Source organism: Pristiophorus japonicus, chromosome 11 (assembly GCF_044704955.1).
Source record: "Pristiophorus japonicus isolate sPriJap1 chromosome 11, sPriJap1.hap1, whole genome shotgun sequence".
Classification (NCBI taxonomy): Eukaryota; Metazoa; Chordata; class Chondrichthyes; family Pristiophoridae; genus Pristiophorus; species Pristiophorus japonicus.
Window position 1 is genome coordinate 95,953,824 of NC_091987.1, and position 25,357 is coordinate 95,979,180.

A 25,357-nucleotide genomic window follows, 5' to 3' on the forward strand; every position below is an offset into this window, starting at 1 on the left:
AAAACCGGCTTTTGCGATGCCTTCGGGTCCGTACACACTCCGTACGGACCCGGGAGGCAGGAATTTCTAGGTCATTATGTCCTGCTGCCCAACTCAATCTGTGCAAACTCCTCCGGCCTTGTATTCCCTACCCCCAGGTTCTCGGACTCTGGTCCTTTGTCCATTGTCTCTTCTCTTTGCCTCAATCACTGGTGGCAAAGTCTTTGGCCCTATTCTATTTCCATCTTTAAAAGTCTTTTCAAAATCCATCCTTTTGACCAAGTTTTTGGTCACCCTACCTGATCTCTCCCTTCATGGTTTTGTGTCCATTCCCTAATCGTTTCCTCTTCCTCACTCCACCTCCCCGCCCCTCTGTAAAGTGTCATCATACATTTTCTAAGTAGACAGTATATAAATACAAATTGTTATTGTTCACTAACTTCAGAGTGGGAAGGGTTGGAAATTATAAGGGAAGAGTAGAAAAAATTGGAAACTCGAGAAATAGTTTTCCTTTAACATGCTCAGAAATACAAACCTTTTGATAGTTCTGGAGTTTTGCTCTGAGCTTCTGAGAGTGGTACTCCTACAGCTGGCTTGATAGGCACATTAGCTGATGCACTGATAACCCCAGCTCGTGGTGGTATGCTCTGTAATGAAAGAGAACTGATGTATAACTAAAAGCTTCAAATAAATTAGTTCACATTGGAATTATCGCAAAAGTAATTAAATCTCCCCCCTCTGGTTACATTGCATGAACAGAATCTGAACATTTTCTCCAATAAACATACCGGTCTGGAGGCAGAACTAGCTGAACTCAAGATTGCCTGTGGAGATGGTTGGCCACGGCCTGCAGAGAAAAAGAAAGCACTGGGTAGCATCAAATGGTTTTTATTTTCATCTCTACACTTAAATATATTTCAGTTTAAATAGAGGTTTACCTTCTGGTTCTTTTCTGCCTTGTGCTGGGCTTTTGGGGACTACGCAGCATGTAGAGGGAATTAAGCAAATTTCACAATGATTGCTGTACTGAATGCTTATTATGCAGTAATGTGCAGATTACACATAGAACAACAACATGTATTTATATAGCACCTTTAATATAGTAAAATGTCCCAAGGAGCTTCACAGGAGTTATCAAACAAAGTTTGACAGCGGCCCACATGAGATAGTAGGGCAGAAAAGGAGGAAGGTTTTAAGGAGCGTCTTAAAGGAGGGGAGGCAGAGAGGTGGAGAGGTTTAGGGGGGGGGGGGATTTCCAGAGCATAGGGCCTTGGCAGCTGAAGGCATAGCCGCAAATCAGGGATGCTCAAGAGGCCAGAATTGGAGGAGTGCAAATATCTTGGAGGACTATAGGGCTGGAAGAGATTAGAGATACGGAGGGGTGAGGCCATGGAAGGAATTGAAAACCAGGATGAGAATTTTTTTTAAAAAGGTGTTGCTTAACCGGGAACCAATGTAGGTCAGCGAGCACAGGGGTGATGGGTGAGCATGACTTGATGCGAATAGGACCCGGGCAGCAGAGTTTTGGATGACCTCAAGTTTACGGAGGGTAGAAAGTGGAAGGCCATCTAGGAGTGCATTGGAATAGTCAAGTCTAGAGGTAACAAAGGCACAAATGAGGGTTGCAGCAGATGAGCCGAGGCAGGGGCAGAGTCAGGTGATGTAATGGAGGTTGAAATAGACGGTCTTAGTGATCGAAAACTCATCTCGAGGTCAGATATGACACCAAAGTTGCAAACAGTCTGGTTCAGCCTCAGACAATTGCCAGAGAGAGGGATGGAATCGGTGACAATTTAGAGACAGTGGGGAGGTGGCGAGGTGGGGAGGTGGAGAGGGGTAGTGGTGAGTTAGAGCTGGGTGTCACCAGCGTACATGTGGAAACTGATCTTTTTTCCAGATCATGTCACCAAAGGGCAGCATGTAGATGAGAAATAGGAAAGGACCAAAGATAAATCTTTGGGGGACACCTGAGGCAACAGTGCAGGTGATTCTTTGGCTATGACTGGACAGATAAGAACGGAACCGGGCAAGTGCAGTCCCAGCCAGCTGGACAACAGTGGAGAGGTGTTGGAGGAGGATGGTGTGTCAAAGGCTGAAGACAGGCCATGAAGGACAAGGTGGGATAGTTTACCTTTGTCACAGTCACGTACGTAGGATATCATTTGTGACTTTGGTAAGAGCCGTTTCGGTATGGTGGCAGGGATAGAAACCTGATCGGAAGGATTCAAACAGAGTTCCAGGAAAGATGGGCACAGATTTAAGGAATCAGTTAATCCAAGTCTCAATTTTAAACAATAAAATCAGATTGTTTACTCCTCCTATTGAAATGCCTCTTGGCTTCCTCGCGAGATTGAGTTTATGACTGCTGCAACTTTTTACATTTGCCTATCCAACTCAATTTTCAGATAATACTAGAAATTAATCCCTTAATTCGGAAATGTGGTGAACTATTATGCTTCTCAATTGAACCAAGTTGACTGTTGAGTGCATGGTTTTTAAATCTTAGCTATGTGAAAAATACAAACTTGTTATGGAAACTGTTCTATCAGTATTGTAGGTAGACAAGTGTGACACTTGCAACAACCTTGGTCAACTGCTATGCAGTCAGTGATTCATAGCTAATGCTCTCAGTGACAGCACACAGCAGTATCTAGTGCCTTGATTGAGAACTGATTAAACAGTTGCAGGAGAAAGATAGAGGCAAGGCTCTCGGCCTTTTGGCTAAGAGCATTGGCGCAGAGTGATCCTTGATGTGTGCAAGGTGACCTCTGGCATTTGTGATTTGACAAAGAATTGGAAAGATTGGCTACGAATAAAAAAAAAAGCGAGAGAGATGGGGACAGAGAGAAAGAAAGGGAGGGGGGAGGGAGCACGAAAGGGAGGGAGGGAAGGAGAGAGAGAGAGAGAGAGAGAGAGAGAGAGAGAGAGAGAGAGAGAGAGAGAGAGAGAGAGAGATCAATCCATGCATCCTTGGCACTAGATCCTGTGACCATCTTTGGGAAGCAGGCAAACTGCCTGCACTACATTTCAAACAACTATTCAGAAATTGTTAAGTACATATATATTTTGTATATCTGCTGAACGCTGTATTATTTTTAAAGTTCGGTTCTGCTTTCATGAAAAGATTGTAAAGTTTCTATTCGAATGAAATATGGAAGCGAAGAGAACTCAAGCCACAAAGTTCCATAAACAAATCAAGTTAATATCACAACTTTATGCATGCAAGGACCAATTATTTCCAATAGTTATTTTGAACAAACTTAAAAAAGATTTCCTTCATTTAGCTAACGCATAATACTTCAGTTATATCACAAACAAAAGTTACCTTCCATTTCCTTTCTAGCTAACCCTGGACTGACAGGTGCCCCAGGACCTTATGGAAAAAAAGAAAATATGTTCTCTACACAGAAACCATCACAATGGACACACCAAGGGCAAAAACCAGCAAAGTAAACCAAGCCAAAACACAGGTGAAAATCTAACCATTTACATAGCAGATTTACCTTTTACAAAAATAGTTACACATTGTAACAAAAAGATACTTGCTGAAGATGAAGATAGCTCATATCACGCTGTCTGTGGAATACTCCAATATTGAGTTTCCAATGGACAATTAGTGGTAGTAGTTAAGCAGAACTGAGTGCGACACTTTGTGTAGTGTACCATTAATGCCTACTATAGGGCTCAATTTTCCCCAGTATTTGTGCCGTTTTTTTGGAGCAGACTGCTTTTTCTGGCCTAACTTAATAATTCCCAGTTTCCCCAATCAATCAATTTGCACCAGCGTAACGTAGTTAGTTACGAATTTTTAAATCAGTTTTTTTTCAGCCAAAGGGAGCGTAACCAGCCACCTACGCCACTTCTGGCTATTTCGGGAAATTTGGCCAGCTGAGAGTTACTCTAATTCTGATTAGGCCAGTGTACGTGGCCTGTCCTGAAAAACCTTCCCTCGAGTTAAGGAAATCAGCACAGGTAAAGAAAGTGGCGCAGCAGATGCCCAGACACACTGAAAGAATTGAAAAACACATAGCAGTAACTTACCTCCAACCCCGCCTGAAGGCTGTCTGGTCCCAGGTTCACACACAGTCCGGTCCCATTCTCTGTCCGCGCGAGCGAGAGCGCGCGAGCGTGCACGACGGAGCAAGAGAGCAAGAACCAGCGACCGAGAAGACCGGACAGTCTTTGGGAGGGGTTGGAGGTAAGTTGGTGCTTTGTGTTTTTTAATTCTTTTAATTCTATTTTTTAAACAGAAACATCTAATTCACTGAAGGACAATGGAAACCATTTCAGTTCTAAACAGAGCATGCAAAATATCTTGTAGGTGTAAATATTATAGCCACCAGTGAGCATTTAGGGAAATTAATCAAAATGTCTCTTAAAATATCATGTCATTTTTACCTTTGAACTCTTTCCTAGTAGGTGCTGGGCTTCTAGCTCCTTAGTGAAGCAAGAGGATGATAGTGAAGAGAAGGACATTAGTATTTGTGAAGCATGCATGAATTGTGTGTTAAAATACAGAAATAGGCAAGCCATACATAGAGTTTTAAATATTCAGAACAATTTATTCTTGTCTACAGACTACATAATTAAATACTTCATCTGAAAAGCCTCAAATCATTAACCGTTTGAATCCTGACTGTGAAATAGCAAATGGATAATATTTTTTTTTTTAAAAAGCGTGTTACTTAAGAGTCTTTTAATAAAAAAATGTAAAAATACATTGATTGTGTAAATATCACATTGCAAGTCAATTTAAAATGCAAACCCAGCAGATAATTAAGAAAAAATATTGCAGCACCCATCTAAGCTGATTAAGTCACATTCGTTCTCTCAGCATATACTGTGATCAAACTAGTTAAGCTTGTACACTTGCAGTAAACTCAGAATTAGAGCAGCCTTCACAAAGGTTTATACACGCAAGAAAACTACTCAAATGAATATAGGATGCAACAAGGTGAATAGATTAAGAGGATACATTTTTGTCAAAACACATGCATTTCTGGAAAGCATGAAAGGGTTATTGATTAGTCGAGCAAGAATGTGATTAGCAATATTTGTTGCAGCAATACAATGTCCAGGTATCTCAATAAAACCAATAGCTGGATTGTGCTTTGTGCCCGTTGCACGCAGGCAACACAGCAACGATGAGAACTATTCTTCTTTTGACCTTTTGTCAGTGGTCCCCTTTCCCACTATTACCAATCTGTACACAGTCTAGGCACCCTAAGAATGCAGAAAGGATGGGTGATCTAAATTAACTTTACTTCCCCTAGCTCTTTTTTAAAAATGTTTTTATTTAACTTATTTATTTTTAAAGTAGTGTGACTGCTGGTTTCTCTTTACGTGAAACAATAAGGCATCCCACCAAGAAATCCTGGAGAATGGCAAGATGGATATGCACTGTTCTGCGCCCATTCACAGTATAATTGTAAAACTCAATAGGGACATAATTTGGATTGCAGAGGATAATCCCTTGCAGGAAAATGTTCATTTCACTACAAAATCAGATGCACAAGTTGGTGTAAAAGTTACTTTTTTAGTGGTCAAAAAAAATAATCTGTTAATTAGTATTTTTGAAGCAGCTGGGGATTGTTAAATTACCTGCAGTATTCAGCTCAAAAGAAATACAAGGAGCATTTCTGTAGTTTCTGGAAATACAGTATTACTGGCTCTCATTTTTATTTCCTCGCTTGGTGATCTCGATCCCCTGATCACTCTATATTTCTAGATGTAGGGAAACACTGTTGCATCTGTAAGTGGACGCATATTGGCTGCTATCTCCTCTTTTGTGCATTTATCATTGAAGGTAGTATTTCAAGTTTTCAGCACATTAACCCTACTGAGTATTACAGTTGCTCGAGTCTAATTCATAAACATAATGGGAAAGAAGGAAATGGCAGACCAACTGAACAATTACTTTGGTTCTGTCTTCACTAAGGAAGACACGAATAACCTCCCGAAAATAATAGCGGACCGAAGGTTTAGCGAGAAGGAGGAACTGAAGGAAATCCTATTAGTCAGGAAATTGTGTTAGGGAAATTGATGGGATTGAAGGCCGATAAATCCCCAGGGCCTGAGGCTGCATCCCAGAGTACTTAAGGAAGTGGCCCTAGAAATAGTGGATGCATTGGTGGTCATTTTCCAACAGTCTATAGACTCTGGATCAGTTTCCTATGGATTGGAGGGTAGCTAATGTAACCCCACTTTTTAAAAAAAGGGAGAGAAAACAGGGAATTATAGACCGGTTAGCCTGACATCGGTAGTGGGGAAAATGTTGGAATCAATTATTAAAGAGGTAATATCAGCGTATTTGGAAAGCAGTGACAGGATCGGTCCAAGCTAGCATGGAGTTATGAAAGGGAAATCATGCTCGACAAATCTTCGAGAATTTTTTTGAGGATGTAACTAGTAGAGTGGACAAAGGAGAACCAGTGGATGTGATGTATTTGGGCTTTCAAAAGACTTTTGACAAGGTCCCACACAAGAGATGAGTGTGCAAAATTAAAGCACATGGTATTGGGAGTAATGTATTGACATGGATAGAGAACTGGTTGGCAGACAGAAAGCAAAGAGTAGGAATAAACAGGTCCGTTTCAGAATGATAGGTAGTGACTGGTGGGTTACCACAAGGTTCAGTGCTGGGATCCCAGCTATTTACAATATATATTAATGATTTAGACGAAGGAATTCAATGTAATATCTCCAAGTTTGCAGATGACACTAAGCTGGGTGGCAGTGAGAGCTGTGAGGAGGATGCTAAGAGGCTGCAGGATGACTTGGACAGGTTAGGTGAATATACTGCATCTGCCATGCATATGCCCAATGTGGATAAATTAACGTGAGGTTATCTACTTTGGTGGCAAAAACAGGAAGGCAGATTATCTGAATGGTGACAGATTAGGAAAAGGGGAGGTGCAACGAGACCTGAGTGTCATGGTACATTCGTCATTGAAAGTTGGCATGCAGGTACATCAGGCGGTGAAGAAGGCAAATGGCATGTTGGCCTTCATAGCAAGAGGATTTGAGTACAGGAGCAGGGAGGCCTTACTGCAGTTGTACAGGGCCTTGGTGAGGCCACACCTTGAATATTGTGTACAGTTTTGGTCTCCTAATCTGAGGAAGGACATTCTTCCTATTGAGGGAGTGCAGTGAAGGTTCACCAGACTGATTCCTGGGATGGCAAGACTGACATATGAAGAAAGACTGAATCGACTAGGCTTATATTCACTGGAATTTAGAAGAATGAGAGGGGATCTCGTAGAAGCATTCTAATGTGTTTGGACAGGTTAGATGCTTGAAGAATGCTCCCAATGTTGGGGAAGTCCAGAACCAAGGGTCACAGTCTAAAGATAAGGGGTAAGCCGTTTAGGACCAAGATGAGGAGAAACTTCTTCACTCAGAGAATTGTGAACCTGTGGAATTCTCTATCACAGAAAGTTGTTGAGGCCAGTTCATTAAATATATTAAAAAGGGAGTTAGATGTGACCCTTACAACTAAAGGGATCAAGGGGTATGGAGAGAAAGCAGGAATGGGGTACTGAAGTTGCATGATCAGCCATGATCATATTGAATGGTGGTGTAGGCTCAAAGGGCTGAATGGCTTTCTCCTGCACCTATTTTTATATGTTTCTAGTAAATAGTTGTCCATAGCCTACAGTACAGCTTCTGTTGTTTACCATGGTCCTGTTGCAGCTTAAATCAGAGTCAATAGTGGTTCAGCCATTGCTGTAATACAGCAAGTTTATTGAAACAATACATGACTGACTTGAGGTACACATATTACATACCTTATGATACTGAAAGATACAGGCTATGCAGATAGCTTGGAATACTATATTTACCTACCACTTTGGTTGTTATTCCTAGTTAAGTACAATGTGATTTTTCTTGTTCAATAACCCCTCCCCAATCCCCACAAAACATTTGCATTATCTTAAGATTCAAGTGCTATTTGTGTAGTAGCACTCTTGCCTCAGTCAGAAGATTGTAGTTCAAGCTCCACTCCAGAGACTTAAGTGCATAAAATAGGCTGACACTTCCCACTGTTGGAGGTACCATCTTTCAGATGAGGTGTTATATTGCACCCTTGTCTGCTATCTCAGGTGATCCATGAGAGATCCCATGTGAACAGCAGAAGAGTTCTCCTGGTGTACTGCCCAATATTTATCGCACAAACACCATCACTAAAACAAATTATCTGGTCAAGTAGTTCATTGCTGTTTGAGGGACCCTACTGTACATAAATTGGTATTTGCCGACATTACAACAGTGACTACACTTCAAAAATACTTAATTAGCTGCAAAATGCTTTGGGACTTCCTGAGGACGTGAAAGGTGCTACATAAATGCAAGTTCATTCTTTTTCTATATAAACAGTAAAGTTAAATTATCTGGAAATGTTCAGCTTTTGAACATTATGTTATCATACATCTATAAAATGATTATACATTACTAAGGATTATGAAGCAGAATTAGGCTATTTAGTGCAGGAATGCTATTCCAATCCTGAAAGGGCTAAAGTTGATGGATTTGCCAATCAGTAAACAAACTTAAATTGAAAACTGCTTCGGAAAGAATTTGCAATAGAACCTTTATGCTCAAAACTCCAATTATTTGCCTTCTGTTTATCCAGAATTTATGCCTTGTGTGGGATATCAAAACTGCGTAATATTGTGTTATTTGTATTAATCCCTTTTTCTTGCTAAATAAAATGATATACTTTTTGTTAGTTGTATCATACTTGTGCTCATTCTTGTGCCAAGGACAAAAATTTGAGGAATTTTGATTACTTCTCAATTTCTATTATACACAGAACAGGTGATGGTAGATAAGGAACGTTCCACTGTAGGTTTAACTATCTAGGACCAGTAAATCTAACTTTGAAACACATTTTACATTGTACTCAATGATCAGCACACTAAAAGTAAAACTAACAAAAGCTACACAGAACCTTGCATACAAAGTCTAAGAATATTTTAGGGTTAGCCATTTTCTTTTCGGTGATCCCAACTTAAATACTCAGCTAAGCTGAGTTGTCTTGCATCACTTACTTTATTGAAAGTTTAAAATATTGAATTATTAGAGAAAAAAAATCCTCATCTACCTGAAGGAGGTGGTGGTCTTTGTGGTGGAGCAGGTCTTGAAGGAGGCACTGAAGGACGTGGTGGAGGTGGCCGTTTCGGTTCTAGGGATTGACTACTTTCCTTGTGTGTTGGAACATGCTGGAATTCTGAAGAAGCTGATTTTTAAAAAAAATGATGAAACCATATAACTGAACATTTAACAAATGACAATGATCAGATGGCTTTAAGTCAGATATAATTATGCCAATCATGAGAGAACCATAATATAACATAGGTGAACTATTTACAGAAGCCTATGATTAACATTCCCAATATTGAGCTTAAAAAATTCTGTAAAGGTCATCTAGACAGGCCAATTTTTTTCATATTACATTCTAATCTTTTAAACAAGCTGTTGGACAAAGAAGCAAAATGGATTTTTTGTAAGACAAGAATTTTTTATTATCCTAGAATTTAACATAGCACTTTTTATTGTGAATAGCCTATAAAAGGAGAAGGTAACTACTTGAAATATAATGCATATATTATAATTTTCAGACAAATCTGCCCCTTGACTCTGAAATTCTGTGTTCCTTGCTTAGGCATCCATCAATGATGTACAAAGATAGGCTTAAAAATCTGGGTCTAATCACTTTAGAAATGCATAGACTTCAGGGTGATTTGAGAGAGGTATATAAAATAGTTAATGACGAGATTGATACATTATTTCAATTTGACAGATTGGGGAAGACTAGGGGTCATGCATACATTACACAAGGTTTGGGCTAGTTTCAATGTGAGGCAGTTCTTCTTTTCCCAGAGAATAGTAATTCCATGGACCAAGTTGCCAGCTCGTATGATGAGTGCTGATTCTCTGCACACATAAAAGACAGCTGGACCAGTTCCTTATGAAATAATAGGCAACAATGCGCTCTCTTGGACTAGTTTTGATTGCCTGAGGGCGAAGAGGAATTTTCCAGAATTTTTTCCCCCTAACTGGCCATGGGTTTTTATCCTCATTTTCACTTCTCTCATCAGATGACATGGCTTCTAGTGGATAGGGGTTGTCTAATCATGATGCTTCAGGAATCACAACTGTGGGGCAGCTTGATGGATAGATGGTCCTTACCTACCTGTCATTTTCATGTTTCATAATACTATGGAAATGGAAGTGGTCTTATTATTGTTCTTCTGTGCTGAGGAATGCAAACTGGTAACAACTGAAATTAATTGGTGCATCTGTAACTAAATCATAGCCACGTGTAGGTAGTTTTCTCAAGAGAAAGTTACAAGACATAAGCTAGTTTGCATACAATGAGTTCAATGGGCCCAAGTTTCGAGCCACGCCTAGAACGCGCAGTCCCGACCTGGACGCCCGTTTTTCGCGCCACAAAGTGCGCCTAAAAAAACCCTCCGTATTCTCCACCTCCCTGCAGGTCCTCTGGCCCTCGGCGCAGCGCAGCAGGAGCTGTAGGGGGCGGAGCCAGGTCCCTGCGCTGAAAACAGTGCCGGGACCTCTGCACATGTGCGCTACAGTGGGCACGCAAGTGCAGTAAGCTCCAAGCGCCCGAAACTGTGTGGGAGGGGCTCGAAGCACGCAGCCCCTAGCCCTGGCCGAATGGCCTCACTGGGGCTGCGTGAATAAGGATCCTCCCACGGCCAGCTCCTGCTTCCTCCCGACCCGACTCTCGCTTCCCGCTCCCCGCCCCGACACCCGCTGCCCCCGCCCCCGGCCCGGACCCGACACCCGCTCCCGGACCAGACACCCGCTGCCCCCCCCACCCCGCCTCCAGACTGGATCTGACCTTCCCTCCCTCCCTCCCCCCGACCCGAACTGAACCGACCTCCCTCCCACCACACCCCCCGACCCGACCCAACGCCACCTACCTGTAAATCTGGTGCTGGCCTGGCCCGTTCAGCCTCCCTCCCTCCCCCTTCTCCTTCTCCTTCCCCCCTCCCCCCCAATCTCCTTCCCCCCACCCCCCCAATCTCCTTTCAACCCCCCTCCCCCATCTCCTTTATCCCCTTCTCCCCCCTACCCTCCCTCTGCTCCCCCCCTCTCTCCCCCTCGCTGTCAGAAACACAGACACTGACAGACAGAGAATGAGAGACACACAGACAGACAGAGAGATAGAGACACTGACAGAGACACACTGAGGGGGGCATCCAAGCACGCTGTTAGAGGGCTCCCGGTGCTGCAGTCGGTAAGTAGAAAATGTTTTATTTATTATTAATTTTTTTTGATTGATTTATTGGTTGATTTATTGATGTATTTATCATTTATTATTGATGATGGCTCTTTATTTGTAAAACTGAAGTGTTTAATGTTTGTAAACTTCCCTTTAAACACCCCCCCCCCCCCACCATTCCCTACGCCTGATTTGTAACCTACGCCTGATTTTCTAAAGTGTAGACAAGGTTTTTTCGAGCGTACAAAAATCTTCACTTACTCCATTCTAAGTTAGTTTGGAGTAAGTTTTCACTCACGAAACTTTGAAATCAGGCGTAAGTGGCCGGACACGCCCCCTTTTGAAAATTCTGTTCCAAAGTGAAACTGTTCTAACTGACTAGAACTGGAGCAAACTAAATGACGAGAATTCCGATTTCTAAGATACTCCATTCTACACCAGTTGCTCCTAAAAATCAGGAGCAAATCATGTGGAAACTTGGGGCCTATATTTCTAAATAGACTGTTGATATTCACAGCAAACCCTTACCTTGATGTGACTGTTCTTGCAGAACTGTGGAAGGTCTTGGAGTTGCTCGACTTGGTCTGCTAGGCAGTGATGGTGGAGGCATCTCTGGTATTGTGGGCGATGGACAGGGACTTGTCCTTGGGGTTGAACCAGGAGAGGTGCCTGAACCTGAACCAGAGACAGGCTGCAAATGCTGAGGGATTTCATCTACTTCAGCACTATAATCATCCACATCACCTATATTAAAATAGTGTTAAGTACATTATATGCAATACAAATTAGTAACAAATGCTTTTAAAGTTGCACTAAACTTGATTAACCCGTACATATGGCTGAATCTGTATACTGCACTTATCATCCAAGTCCAAATCATTCTTTGTTTGCTTAAAACTGTAGAAGTTATTATTCGACTGTCCAATGATGTTGATCAACAATGGGATTCTGCAATTAAAGCTATGCAGAATACCCAAATACTTATTGATCATGTTTCATTTTATAACAGTTTCAGTTGTAAATGAGATTTCATTATTAATTTCATATACTGCCAGCAATTTGTTAATATACCCAAGAAAGAAACATTTAAACAATTAAATTAATTTCTGATAGATGCTGGTCTGTGGATCATTTATTTATTGCCAAATCATTTTACTATAAGTTTTTATACATTTTATTATACTGCAGTCAATTAAATGACATCGAGTTACAGTTTACAAATTGACAAAACATAGTAAAAGGTCATGATCGAATTTTTAAAAATTAAAAATGATGAAAATGTGATTTTCGACTACATACCTTCCATATCATAGTCAGCGGAAACATCCGTATCTTCTCCAAGCAGTGTGGAGCTAGCAGAGACTGGTAAACCAAGGCTAATTCTTTCCAGACTCATCTCTTCCTCCAATCTGCTGCTCCAATCTGGATTCTTTAGACGGATATTGATTGTCCTGCTCAAAACCTGCATTGATGCAATGGCATTTTTTTTTCCAAAATATTTCCATTAAGATATATTTTAGTGATTCTGGAAAGGACTATCAAGTTAGTCGCTTCCATCTGTCAGTTTTCAGACAAGATTCATTTATTTATTGATATTAATAACATTCTTTTGGGACTCCACGACATTCCTAATTTTTATGCAGTAAATAGAATTGTCTTTCCAGGTCTCTCGTACTCTTCTGTGTTTCAATCTCTGTTGCTTTCTACCTACACTAGTTGTGCTCATCTGCTCCTGCATTTCTCTGTCTCTTTCTGCTATTCTCTCCCTGCATCTATTTCTGTGTTTCACCCTCTCATTCTCTGTGTCTATTACTCTCCCTCTTAACTCCTCATTACTGCTCTTGGTGCTTTTTCTGTTACTGCAGGCAACTGACGCTTTTTTTCTTTGACTCTCTTCCCTTTAAAAAAGAAACTAAATCAGAGAACCACCAAAAGGGTCCTCCAATCCCCTGCACAGCTGATCAGTGGCCTCCATTCACTGCACTCAATGGCATGGTGTGGATAGAACAGCTTTGTAGTCTGAAAATGGACTGTGATTTATCCTCAATCTACATCACTAAACCTGTAAAATCCATCACTTAAATCTAAAGAAATAGCTCGGCCGACTGCAACATATTTGGAACTGGCCAACATGATTGTAATATTTAGAAGGAGTAAAGTGGAACAGGCTAGTTATCTTAGACAAAAGACCAGCATTGGTTCAGAGGAGCTTCAGAGCACAGGAAGATGATTGATATCCAGACACCCTTGTTGGCAAAAGCAATGTGTACACTTCAGATGAGAAGAGGAGTAGGCTCAGCTATAATAGCTCCTACAAATCAAACCTGCTGACTATCAATTTTTATTTGACACATGAAGAAAGCCTACTCTGAGGAACAAACAACTGTGGAATCATACCCTCAAGAGAGTAACTTGGCAGAGTGGGAGGAATAAATAGAACATGGGGAAGAATAGTAGTTTCAGAGGAGGCACGCTATTCTTCTGACTGGCTAGATACTGATCAATTTTTCTATTTATCAGCCCTAGCTCCTGACTTTTTCTGGGGTGTTTGTTCAGATAGATGCAAAAGATCCCATGGCAGTATATTAGCAAAAGCAGAGAATTCCATGGTGTACTTGACTTAATGAAGTTTCACCACAATTATGCAGGTTAAAAATAACACACGATTCTGTGCAGCTAGTGATTGAATATATCAACATTTTCTTGGCAAACACTAGGAGAGCTTAATTAACAAGTTCACATTTCTGTAAACCAAAAAAATTCAACATTTTCACATTATCCCATTGATGTTAAACAACAAATTCCCCAATCACCACCATCAAACAAATGAACTCGTTATTTACCTCATTACAGTTGGTGGGACCTTGTGTGAAAATTGGCAATTGTGTTTGCCGACAACATAAGTGTCTACACTTGAAAAATAATCAATTGACTAAAGTGCTTTGCCATCCTCAGAATGTGAACTATAACAACCTGTCTGTAAAATTGGGCTTTGTTACAGAAAAACCTACAGCACAATCTGCTTGATGTAAAGTAGTGGAAGAAATGGGTTGTCACAAGTGCCGATTGACACAGAACAACTTACATTTATATAGTGCCTTTAAAGTAGTAAAACATTCCACAACGCTTCACACGAGCGTTATCAAACAAAATTTGACACCGAACCACAAAGCTATTGGGCTGGAACCTGCGGTGGGTAATAATGGAGAACTAACAGCAATTGCCCTCATCACCCCTTTGAAACTGACTGCAACTTCAGGATGTAGAGCATTTGCATCTAAACGCAGAAAGCCTGAAGTTGCAGTCTGTCATTCACTGCTCCGACACTGACTGCGCTGTGATCCTCCCCCGTAGCTGGCAATCAGTGAAACGGACGAAAACTTGGGCTTTTCTGCAGTAATATCACTGTTAAATACCCCATTAAATGTTAAGCCTTGTTGGATGAGGTATTAACAGCCTATTGACTGCTAAACAATTTTGACTCAAACTCAAATTTTTGTGGGGTGTCAAATTTTTTCATGATAAATTTTTAAGAAAAAGTTTGTTCATCATACTTCAGGTTCTACTTTATCCCCATGCAAGAGTCGAAACTTTTGTTTTGCACTAACATTTTTTTTTAAAAAGTCGGGGTAAAAGCAGATTTTCATTTCCTGGTTCCCTGTTTGAGAATTCTGCAATGTGATAACTTGTTGACATCACAGCAAATTGCGATAGGGATTCCCACTACATTGCAAGGAAATTAATTATGCGTCGAAAAAGCCAAACTTTCCACCACAGAGATCGCGAGATATCTGCGGGCAGCTTTCTTCAGGGCCAGTGACAAACGCCTTTGCTGACCGCAAATTCTGGGCCAAAAGATTGGTCAAAGAGGTAAGTTTAAAGGAGCGTCTTAAAAGGAGAGGTAGAGAGGTTCAGGGAGGGAATTCCATAGCTTAGGGCCTTGGCAGCTGAAGGCTCGCCACCAATGGTAGAGCGATGAAAATCAGGGATGTGCAAGAGGCCAGAATGGGAGGAGTGCAGATATCTCAGAGGGCTGAAGAGCTGAAGGAAGGGACAAGGCCATGGAGATGTAAAATCGAGGCATTACCGCAGCTAATGTAGATCAGCGAGCACAGGTGCAATGGGTCAACGGTGTAAGTCAGGGTACAGGCAGCAATGTATTGGATGATCTCGTTTAGAGGGTGCAAAGTGAGAGACTGGTCAGGAGACAGAAAGAAAAACTTTGCATGCAAATATAGTTTCAACATTTCACGGGCAAAATTTAGCAAATCCCATATACAATACATTCTGGATAGGACTTTTACTTACTTCAGTGCCATTTAATCTCTGCACTGCGAGAGCAGAACTGCCTTCCATGAATGTCACCCACATTTTGTCTTCTACAAACCTTAAAAGAGGACATCTTTCAATCAGATTTTTATATTTAGATATACACCAAATACATAGAAGCAGGTGTAACGGACAAGGCAAGTCTGGTGACAAAGGTGCAACAATCATTACTTCCAGAATACTACCAGCTTGCAATAATTATAAGCTATTAATTCTCATCAACAGGTTTGTTTGGAACCACAATAGTAATGCCCCAATGGTAAAATTAATTGTACCCAAAATATACAATTAGTCTTGAAATCATTCCATGACATTTTCTTAGAACATGCTACCTTAAGGTATACTTCTTGTAGTTTTGATGCCAACAGTGACCATCTGTGCAGGGCTGACTCATACCTATTGGTAATGTTTTGTTGCAAGATATTCACACTGCAAGATTAGCAAATCATTTCTGCAGATAGAGAATTTGAGATTGCCAGAAAATGCTAATATTAGGACATTACAATTATTGTAAACAGATCTGTGCCATTTTTTTGGCGTGCACCGTTTTTTTGGGAGTAAATTCAAATCTCCAAGTTTCCCCAAAGTTTCTGCGCTAGCGTAGTTCACTTGGTAGGATTTTTTTTAGGCTACGATTTTTTTTTTAAACTCTCATTGTGGGCATAACCTGTCACCTGCGCCAATTCTGGCCATTTAAGCAAGTTTGGCCAGCTCCAATTTACTCCAATTCTTCTTAGGACAGCGTATGTGACCACTCTGGAAAAACCTTCTGGGCAGTTAACAAAATCGGCGCATGTAAGAGAATCAACGCAGCAGATGCAGTTCCACGGCCCGGACAGCAGCAGCAGCAAGGAGGGTGTGGGAGGGGGGAGAAGAGAAAAGAGAGGAGAGGGGGGGGTGTCGGCCAGGGTTAGGAGCATCACCCAGAGGGGGCAAGGAGGCATTTCGGCCATGGTTAGCAGCAGCACCCGGCACCGGAAGGGGAGGGAGATCTTTCGGCCAGGGTTAGGAGCGGCATTGGGGGGGCGGAAAGAGGGAGAGGGAGGATAGACTTTTGTCATAAACACTAATAATTTAATGCTGGTAAGCTGCTGCAATGTGCAAGTGCAGGTTGCTGTGAGCTGGCCAGAGTGTGTTGTATGTTTCACTTTCCAGCCTCAGCCCGCAGTGTGTCGCTCGTTACCCTGGCAACCTGATCTTTTTGGTGCAGATCTTGGGCTCCACTCCCAAAGCTAAAGGACAGGATACACGGCACCAAAATCAACAATTCAAAACGGAGAAAGTTGGCTGATTTTTTTTTTGGCATAGTTGGGCCCCAAAAAAACGGGCGTAACTCTTCAAGTACACCAAAAAACGGCATTGGGGAAAATTGAGCCCCATGTTACAGTATTTTTCAGTGAAGCCATGTCTTATCAACAGACTCGAAGAGCAAATCCTATTTTAGTAGCATTTGTAGAACCCTCACAACGTTACAGTGCAGAAACAAGCCATCAGACTCACCAAGTGCATGCTGGCATTTTCCTTCCACTTTAGATTTCTGCTATAATCCAACTATCTAGCTTCTTCCTCACCCGTGAAAATTCCACATTTGAACCACTTTCTATGTATAAAATCTTTCTATAAGCCCCCAGCACCCAATTGTGGCCCAACTGCTGCTCTGGTCCTTAATCTTTCTTCTGGTCTCACCAGGGTGTTCACTCCTAATTGCCCCGCTGGAAATCCATGTTGGTGTACAGGTACAGTACAATAGCCGGCAGGGATACCATCCACAGTTGAATAGCTGGCAACACTTATTGGCAAGGCTTGCACATAAACAATGGCCATGTGGGTAAGGAATTGGATGGTGACTGGTGCCAGTGGAACCATATACTAGCAATGAGTCAATACATTTAGGAGAGGGGGGAGGAGGGAGGAGGGAGGCAATTGGCAGAGAAAAAAATATATCCATATTAATTGTCTCCTGTGGCATCAGATGATACTTCTGTCTCTATAAACAGTGTATTATATCACGTAATACACAACATATTGGCTGCTAGAGAGCAAAACAAAGACTGGGGCTCTCACATGGGGAAACGGTAAATCTGAAATAAAAAACAAACTTCAAAAAAAAAATTACTTAAAAAAGTTACTTAATAATTGTAATTTATTAAAATTGATAAATTTGACACTCCACAAAATTAAAATGAGTTTTACAGGGCCATAATATTTGTTTAGCTGTCAATTTGCCATTAAAATCTAAATTTTACCTAATCCAAAAGGGTCTAACTTTTAATGGGGTGTTTAATAGCGGTATCATCATGGAAGAGCCAAAGTTTTCCTCAATTTCCCTGATTTCACAGATTACACCGATTGCCAGCTGTGCGGGGAGGAGGGGGCACTGTGCAGCCAGTGTCAGAGCAGTGGACTGACTGTAACTTCAGGATTTCCATGTTAAGGATGTAGCACATATGCATCCTAAGATGCAAATCAGTTTCAAAGGCGTAACAATAGCGAATGCTGTTTGTTTGCTGCTATTACCCACCGCAAATCCCAGGCCAATATTCTTCTTCTAATGTGCAGTGGTGTGTCTTTAATATCAAACTTTAATTGTAAACACTATTACAGGTGATGCAAGAATTTAAACTGTTGCTTATTGGAAGGCATTTCAGGCTCCAGGTAAACAACACTTTTTTTTAAAAAAAGGATCATTCACACACACTAGGCTCAAGCTGGATGGATCGAGACAGACATATGTAGTTTGTTACCTTATCAAAATAACATCACCATATGCAGCAAACTGCTGAAGCAACTGGTCTATCAAGTGATCATCAAAATAATCGTAGTCTGGGGTGGAGCTGCTCAGTGATACAACCACTGTGCCATCGGGTGGTCCCTGCAGAGCAATAACTTCCTTGTATATTCTTTGTCGAGCCTCGGGATCAACGTCAAATATGTCTATATCTATAGTAGCAACTACAGGCCTAACAAAACAAACGAACATTATATACAATTTAAGTGCAGAACTATACAATTTATAACAAAGATAAAAGAAATGCAGCATTGTTGGGTTGATTGCAATAAAGAGTGAAATACATAATTAGTGCTTATGGTTCTCTTATCCTTCTCCCAATCCACACACATCAATTCTCTTTGCTGAATTGTGTTGCATACAAAGATTTTCTAATGTAGCCATTCCCAGACTAGGTTATTTTAGACAGACTTGTCCATTACAAGTTAAGTGAGGTTCTAAAGACCACAGAATCTGATGACTGTTGTAGCTGATGCTATAACTAGGTTCCAATATCTGTACCTCCACAGTCCTGAAATAAACTGGTTCCTTGAAGTTCAGGAGTAACTCATCAAATTGAAAGTATATTTTAGTAGATAATGTTACCCCCATGTCACATCAGATCATAAGCAAATTTAAAGTAAAACGTTCTCATTTCAATGAAATTACTTTTGAATCAGCGGTGTAGGCAAAATAAATTGCCTGTTTTGCACTTGAAGTTTCTCCAGCCATGTATCTAGATGCCAACTGAGAGGACAGCAAGATAAAGCAGGAAAATTCTATAGCTCCCATTAAAAATATCTATCAGTTAGTAAAAGGCCTAGGATAGGAACAGTCAGTTCTCCTACCCATCTATTGTATTGTGTGCCAGATAGCCTGATCACAATTGCAAATCTGTTCCTGGAAAGCCCAACAATGAACATCACTGTAGCACAGTGGAGTAAATCCTTGGCCAGTGCTTCAATTATAGGCTTTCTACAGTACCGCCACTAGCGTCAAGCACTAGTTTTAAAAATACCCCAATATATGGATGACCAGCTTATTATGCAATCAAATGACAAAATAAACCTTAATGATTTTAAATTGAAGATTTTTGCACATTTCAGAGATTTGACTTTCATTTTTTTTTAAATCTAGTTTTCATGTTGCTTCAACAATGACGTTTGGTGTACCTATGATCTGATGTTTTCAGTTCTGCTCTTCCATAATATACTAGTGTTCCAGGACTCCATGAATTAGTTAGCTTAGGTTCATCCTTAATACTGGAATTCAGCAAATCTAGATCTTCAGCTGGAAAATACAGAATATAATTAATATAGCATGAATTTCCTCGCCCACAACATCCCTCTGCAAGAAACAGTGGGACTCAGTGGATAGCTTCTTTCATTTGAATGATAGATTTACATCAAGCACTTGACTTCGAAACTATATTGTTCGGCATGTCAACTATCAATTCTCCATGGAAGTAAAGTGAGGCAAGTATGTCTGCAACAACTTGTGCCCATGACCTTTGGTCTAATTCTACTCAAATCCTGCACAAGACCCTGTTGCATCTCCTGACAAAAATGAAGGCAGGCCTTTGCACAAAATGAGAATATTGGAGCAGCACCTGACTGACTGTTTTTCTAATAGTTTAAAGTTATCAGAAATGATGGGATATGTTTTCTTCTTCATACAAGATACATCCCTTTAAACACATATGGAGTTCTATATTATATTTTCAAAACAACCAGTCACATACAGGAAGTTGAAAAATTAAGGGATTAAATCCATGTTCCCATCGAGTAGCTGGGCTCGCAGGAAACATGAGTCAGGGAATTGGGGTTACAATATAGTAGCCCTATGTCCGTCCTGCACTCCCTGCAAATAAAGCTCCCCTTTGGGGAGTGAACAGTGTGGAATTATCCGTATAGTGCAAAGGGTGAAGACAACACAAGGGAAAACAGACCAGTGTGAGGTATAAGGAACAAGGTACTGTTTTAGCATGGTACTGCAATACAATGAATTTATCAAACCTGATTTGTCAATAGGCCATTTTCTTCTTTTCCAAAGAATTCGATCTGTCCAGGCTGGAGTTCGACATTTCTCACTTGTATCATAATCATCGGAGAACAGGTCATATTTGTATGTTGGAGCAAAATTTACTCTGCCTTCGAGAAATTCTCGGAAAATCTACAAAAACAAAGACAAAATAATGTAACTGTTGTATCTGATTATCAGACTGAAAACTAGTATATTAATTCCTCACTGGAGAGTTATACTATAGATATGGTCTCAGGACAATATTTATAGAGTGTGACCCTGTAGACCCGAGTTACACTGCAAGTTACACAGGTTGGATGGGGGTCAGTGATAAAGAAGCACAACGCATGTATACTTGGTCATAAGTGCAAAGGCTTACTTGCTGAGAAGTGGGGAACTAATTTTTATTGTTATGAAAACAGGTTGGGGTGCTTGTTAACTCAACATGAAAAAATCTGAAAAGTTAACTTTAAATTTCCCAGCAAGTTCAATGGACTGGCTGGTCACTTAAAATACAACACAAGACTACAAACTTCAGTGTAGTTGAAGCAAAAGTGGCAGTATAACTGCCTCCTATTATAACCATTGAGATAACTGTGCATGTTTTATTGTCCACCATTAACATTCTTTAGTTGTGGATCTGAAAGTAATGGTCTATTGCAGTGATTTACAACTCTTTCCATATTCCGTAACAATTTATCATCTTGAGGTAGGTTATTGATGCTCTGATAGCTTGTGTGCAACAGGCTGGAAGCCTTTCATGACAGCACTACCAGCTTGTGATAGGACATAAATACACTGCCTTAATTTAAATTACCTATTTGGCTTACATGCCATGTTAAGAAGCCTGATGTCAATTTTATTTCTTGGTAATCCAAGTGCAATTACAGGATAAATCAAGACATGCTCTTTCTAATTCCTTCCCCTGCATTCCCTACCCTAGCAAGGCATTTATTTGACCAAAAACAATATTCCAAGAGTCTACTATAAACACCCCTTCAAAAGATGTACAAGCTACTTGGTGATAAATTTCAACATTCACTTAAAAAAAAACTGTCAGCTTACATGTCCAGCATTTTTCTGATTAATAAGTTGGTCTCCCGACAGAAGAGAGTCCCAGTTCTGTTGTCTGATCAGCTCTTTTACTTCTTCATTTGGAAGATCAATGCGGTAATTGAAATCTCCACACCAAAATATATAATCATGAGAAAACAATAATCTCCCCTACAGAAAGTGAAAAGCACATGGTTCAGAATTAAATTCAAAATTAATTATTTTTTTTTTAAATCCCATTGTTTAAGTGTTTTGATTTTCAGGTCTTCAGCTTTGGCTTGGCGAAACATGCACCATTCTCTTCATTAGTGATTTTGTAGCTTCTGTTTCTAAATATATGCTTTTATTTCATTGACTTATATACGTTAGCCAATTTTGTTGGTCTTTACTGCAAAGCCATTCTTTGCACATCTCACTCAGTTTCCCAAGATCAGGAATTCAATACAAGGTAAATCATGATCAGCACTCATTCTTCTGAACTCTAATGAGTAGAGGCCCAACCTACTCCACCTTTCCTCATAAGTCAACCCCCTCATCTCCAGAATCAACCTTGTGAACCTGCTCTGAACTAGCTCCAAAGCAAGTATATCCTTTCGTGAATATGGAAGCCAAAACTACATGCAGTATTCCAGATGTGGCCTCACCAATACCCTGTACAACTGTAGCAAGACTTCCCTGCTTTTATACTCCATCCCCTTTGCAATAAAGGCAGAGATTCCATTGGCCTTCCTGATCACTTGCTGTACCTGCATACTAACCTTTTGTGTTTCATGCACAAGTACCCCCAGGTCCCACTGTACTGCAGCACTTTGCAATCTTTCTCCATTTAAATAAGAACTTGCTCTTTGATTTTTTCTGCCAAAGTGCATGACCTTGAGTATTGTGTGCAGTTTTGGTCTCCTAATCTGAGAAATTGGCTAACTAACAGAAAACAGAGTCGGGATAAATGGTTCATTCTCGGGTTGGCAATCGGTAACCAGTGGGGTGCTGCAGGGATCAGTGCTGGGACCCAAACTATATGGATATTGAGGGAATGCAGTAAAGGTTCACCAGACTGATTCCCGGGATGCCAGGACTGACATATGAGGAGAGACTGGGTCGACTAGGCTTATATTCACTGGAATTTAGAAGAATGAGAGGGGAACTCATAATAGCATATAAAATTCTGACGGGATTGAACAGGTTAGATGCTGGAAGAATGTTCCTGATGTTGGGGAAATCCAGAACCAGGGGTCACAGTCTAAGGATAAGGAGTAAGTCATCCAGGACAGAGATGAGGAGAAACTTTTTCACCCGGAGAATTGTGAAGCTATGGAATTCTCTACCACAGAAAGTTGTTGAGTCCAGTTCATTGGATATATTCAAAAGGGAGTTAGATGTGGTCCTTACAGCTAAAGGGATCAGGGGGTATGGAGTGAAGGCAGGAGCGTGGTACTGAAGTTGCATGATCAGCCATGATCATATTGAATGGTGGTGCAGTCTTGAAAGGCCGAATGGCCTGCCCCTGCACCTATTTTCTATGTTTCTATATTTCCAACATTATACCCCATCTGCCAAATTTTTGCTCACTCACTTAGCCTGTCTATGTCCTTTTACTGATTTTTTGTATCCTCCTCACACATTGCTTTTCCTCCCATCTTTGTATCGTCAGCAAACTTGGCTACATTACACTCAGTCCCTTCTTCCAAGTCGTTAATATAGATTGCAAATAGTTGGGGTCCCAGCACTGATCCCTGCAGCACCCCACTGGTTACCGATTGCCAACCCGAGAATGAACCATTTATCCCGACTCTGTTTTCTGTTAGTTAGCCAATCCTCTATCCATGCTAATATATAACCACCAATCCAGTGAACTTTTATCTTGTGCAGTAACCTTTTATGTGGCATCCGGATATCTGATCAGAATTGCTATGGCAATTGAGATACTGTAAAAAAAAAAAAAGTGTTTTTTGAGGGGGGAGGGGGATTGCAAGGAGGGGAATATTCACAAATTTTCTTCTGTTCATGGGATGTGGGCGTCAGCATTTATTGCGCATCCCTAACTGCCCTCGAGAAGATGCTGGTGAGCTGCCTACTTGAACCGTTGCAGTCCGTGAGTACTTAAGGAGGTGGCCTTGGAAATAGTGGATGCATTGTCAGTCATTTTCCAACATTCCATTGACTCTGGATCAGTTCCTATGGAGTGGAGGGTAGCCAATGTAACCCCACTTTTTAAAAAAGGAGGGAGAGATATAACAGAGAATTATAGACCGGTCAGCCTGACATCGGTAGTGGGTAAAATGATGGAATCAATTATTAAGGATGTCATAACAGCGCATTTGGAAAGAGGTGATATGATAGGTCCAAGTTTGCATGGATTTGTGAAAGGGAAATCATGCTTGACAAATCTTCTGGAATTTTTTGAGGATGTTTCCAGTAGAGTGGACAAGGGAGAACCAGTTGATGTGGTATATTTGGACTTTCAGAAGACTTTCGACAAGGTCCCACACAAGAGATTAATGTGCAAAGTTAAAGCACATGGGATTGGTAGTGTGCTGACATGGATTGAGAACTGGTTGTCAGACAGGAAGCAAAGAGTAGGAGTAAATGGGGACTTTTCAGAATGGCAGGCAGTGACTAGTGGGGTACCGCAAGGTTCTGTGCTGGGGCCCCAGCTGTTTACACTGTATATTAATGATTTAGACGAGGGGATTAAATGTAGTATCTCCAAATTTGCGGATGACACTAAGTTGGGTGACAGTGTGAGCTGCGAGGAGGATGCTATGAGGCTGCAGAGCGACTTGGATAGGTTAGGTGAGTGGGCAAATGCATGGCAGATGAAGTATAATGTGGATAAATGTGAGGTTATCCACTTTGGTGGTAAAAACAGAGAGACAGACTATTATCTGAATGGTGACAGATTAGGAAAAGGGGAGGTGCAACGAGACCTGGGTGCCATGGTACATCAGTCATTGAAGGTTGGCATGCAGGTACAGCAGGCGGTTAAGAAAGCAAATGGCATGTTGGCCTTCATAGCGAGGGGATTTGCGTACAGGGGCAGGGAGGTGTTGCTACAGTGGTACAGGGCCTTGGTGAGGCCACACCTGGAGTATTGTGTACAGTTTTGGTCTCCTAACCTGAGGAAGGACATTCTTGCTATTGAGGGAGTGCAGCGAAGGTTCACCAGACTGATTCCCGGGATGGCGGGACTGACCTATCAAGAAAGACTGGATCAACTGGGCTTGTATTCACTGGAGTTCAGAAGAATGAGAGGGGATCTCATAGAAACGTTTAAAATTCTGACGGGGTTAGACAGGTTAGATGCAGGAAGAATGTTCCCAATGTTGGGGAAGTCCAGAACCAGGGGACACAGTCTAAGGATAAGGGGTAAGCCATTTAGGACCGAGATGAGGAGGAATTTCTTCACCCAGAGAGTGGTGAACCTGTGGAATTCTCTATCACAGAAAGTTGTTGAGGCCAATTCACTAAATATATTCAAAAAGGAGTTAGATGAAGTCCTTACTACTAGGGGAATCAAGGGGTATGGTGAGAAAGCAGGAATGGGGTACTGAAGTTGCATGTTCAGCCATGAACTCATTGAATGGCGGTGCAGGCTAGAAGGGCCGAATGGCCTACTCCTGCACCTATTTTCTATGTTTCTATGTGAGGTGAAGTGACGGAGGAACGGCGATATAGTTCCTAGTCAAGATAGTGCGTGACTTGGAGGGGAACCTGTCGATGGTGTTCCACAAATGTTGTTTCTTCTTTCCTCTACCAGCCACAGTGGGGAGTTTATCAGCAATTGGCTACCAGAGAAATTATTTTTCTTGATTTTTTTTTTTGTGAAAACAAATGTCCTGAGGCATGGTCTAAAGACAGATTTGTCTACATTATCACCAATGCCTCCATCCCTCATCACCCATTACTACTTTGTTTTCCACAGATTAACAAGTTAACCTTTTCTTTTTACTTGTCAT

The 25,357-nt window shown here is 41.1% G+C and overlaps 1 protein-coding gene and 1 long non-coding RNA gene across 9 annotated transcripts in view; one reads left to right on the plus strand and one right to left on the minus strand.

Moving 5' to 3' along the window:
* Nucleotides 1-12,007, plus strand: part of LOC139276177 (uncharacterized) — a 55,160-nt gene extending 43,153 nt beyond the window's left edge. Inside the window, exons 2-3 of the long non-coding RNA XR_011595837.1 lie at nt 3,323-3,449; nt 11,781-12,007. This is a non-coding gene — a long non-coding RNA (uncharacterized lncRNA). The remainder of the gene's footprint in view (nt 1-3,322; nt 3,450-11,780) is intronic.
* synj1 (synaptojanin 1) overlaps nt 1-25,357 on the minus strand; it is a 131,514-nt gene that overhangs the window by 34,891 nt on the left and 71,266 nt on the right. For 5 of the 8 annotated variants that reach the window (XM_070893754.1, XM_070893753.1, XM_070893750.1 and 2 more), the window contains 12 exons: nt 21,414-21,572; nt 20,342-20,498; nt 19,499-19,616; nt 18,304-18,519; nt 15,539-15,617; nt 12,530-12,692; nt 11,759-11,974; nt 9,083-9,217; nt 3,305-3,352; nt 918-956; nt 768-826; nt 515-626 (listed from right to left, as the gene is read on the minus strand). In XM_070893754.1, coding sequence (XP_070749855.1) covers nt 515-626; nt 768-826; nt 918-956; nt 3,305-3,352; nt 9,083-9,217; nt 11,759-11,974; nt 12,530-12,692; nt 15,539-15,617; nt 18,304-18,519; nt 19,499-19,616; nt 20,342-20,498; nt 21,414-21,572 — 1,501 coding nt within the window. The remainder of the gene's footprint in view (nt 1-514; nt 627-767; nt 827-917; nt 957-3,304; nt 3,353-9,082; nt 9,218-11,758; nt 11,975-12,529; nt 12,693-15,538; nt 15,618-18,303; nt 18,520-19,498; nt 19,617-20,341; nt 20,499-21,413; nt 21,573-25,357) is intronic. The other 3 variants (XM_070893758.1, XM_070893757.1, XM_070893756.1) reach the window with 2 other exon arrangements.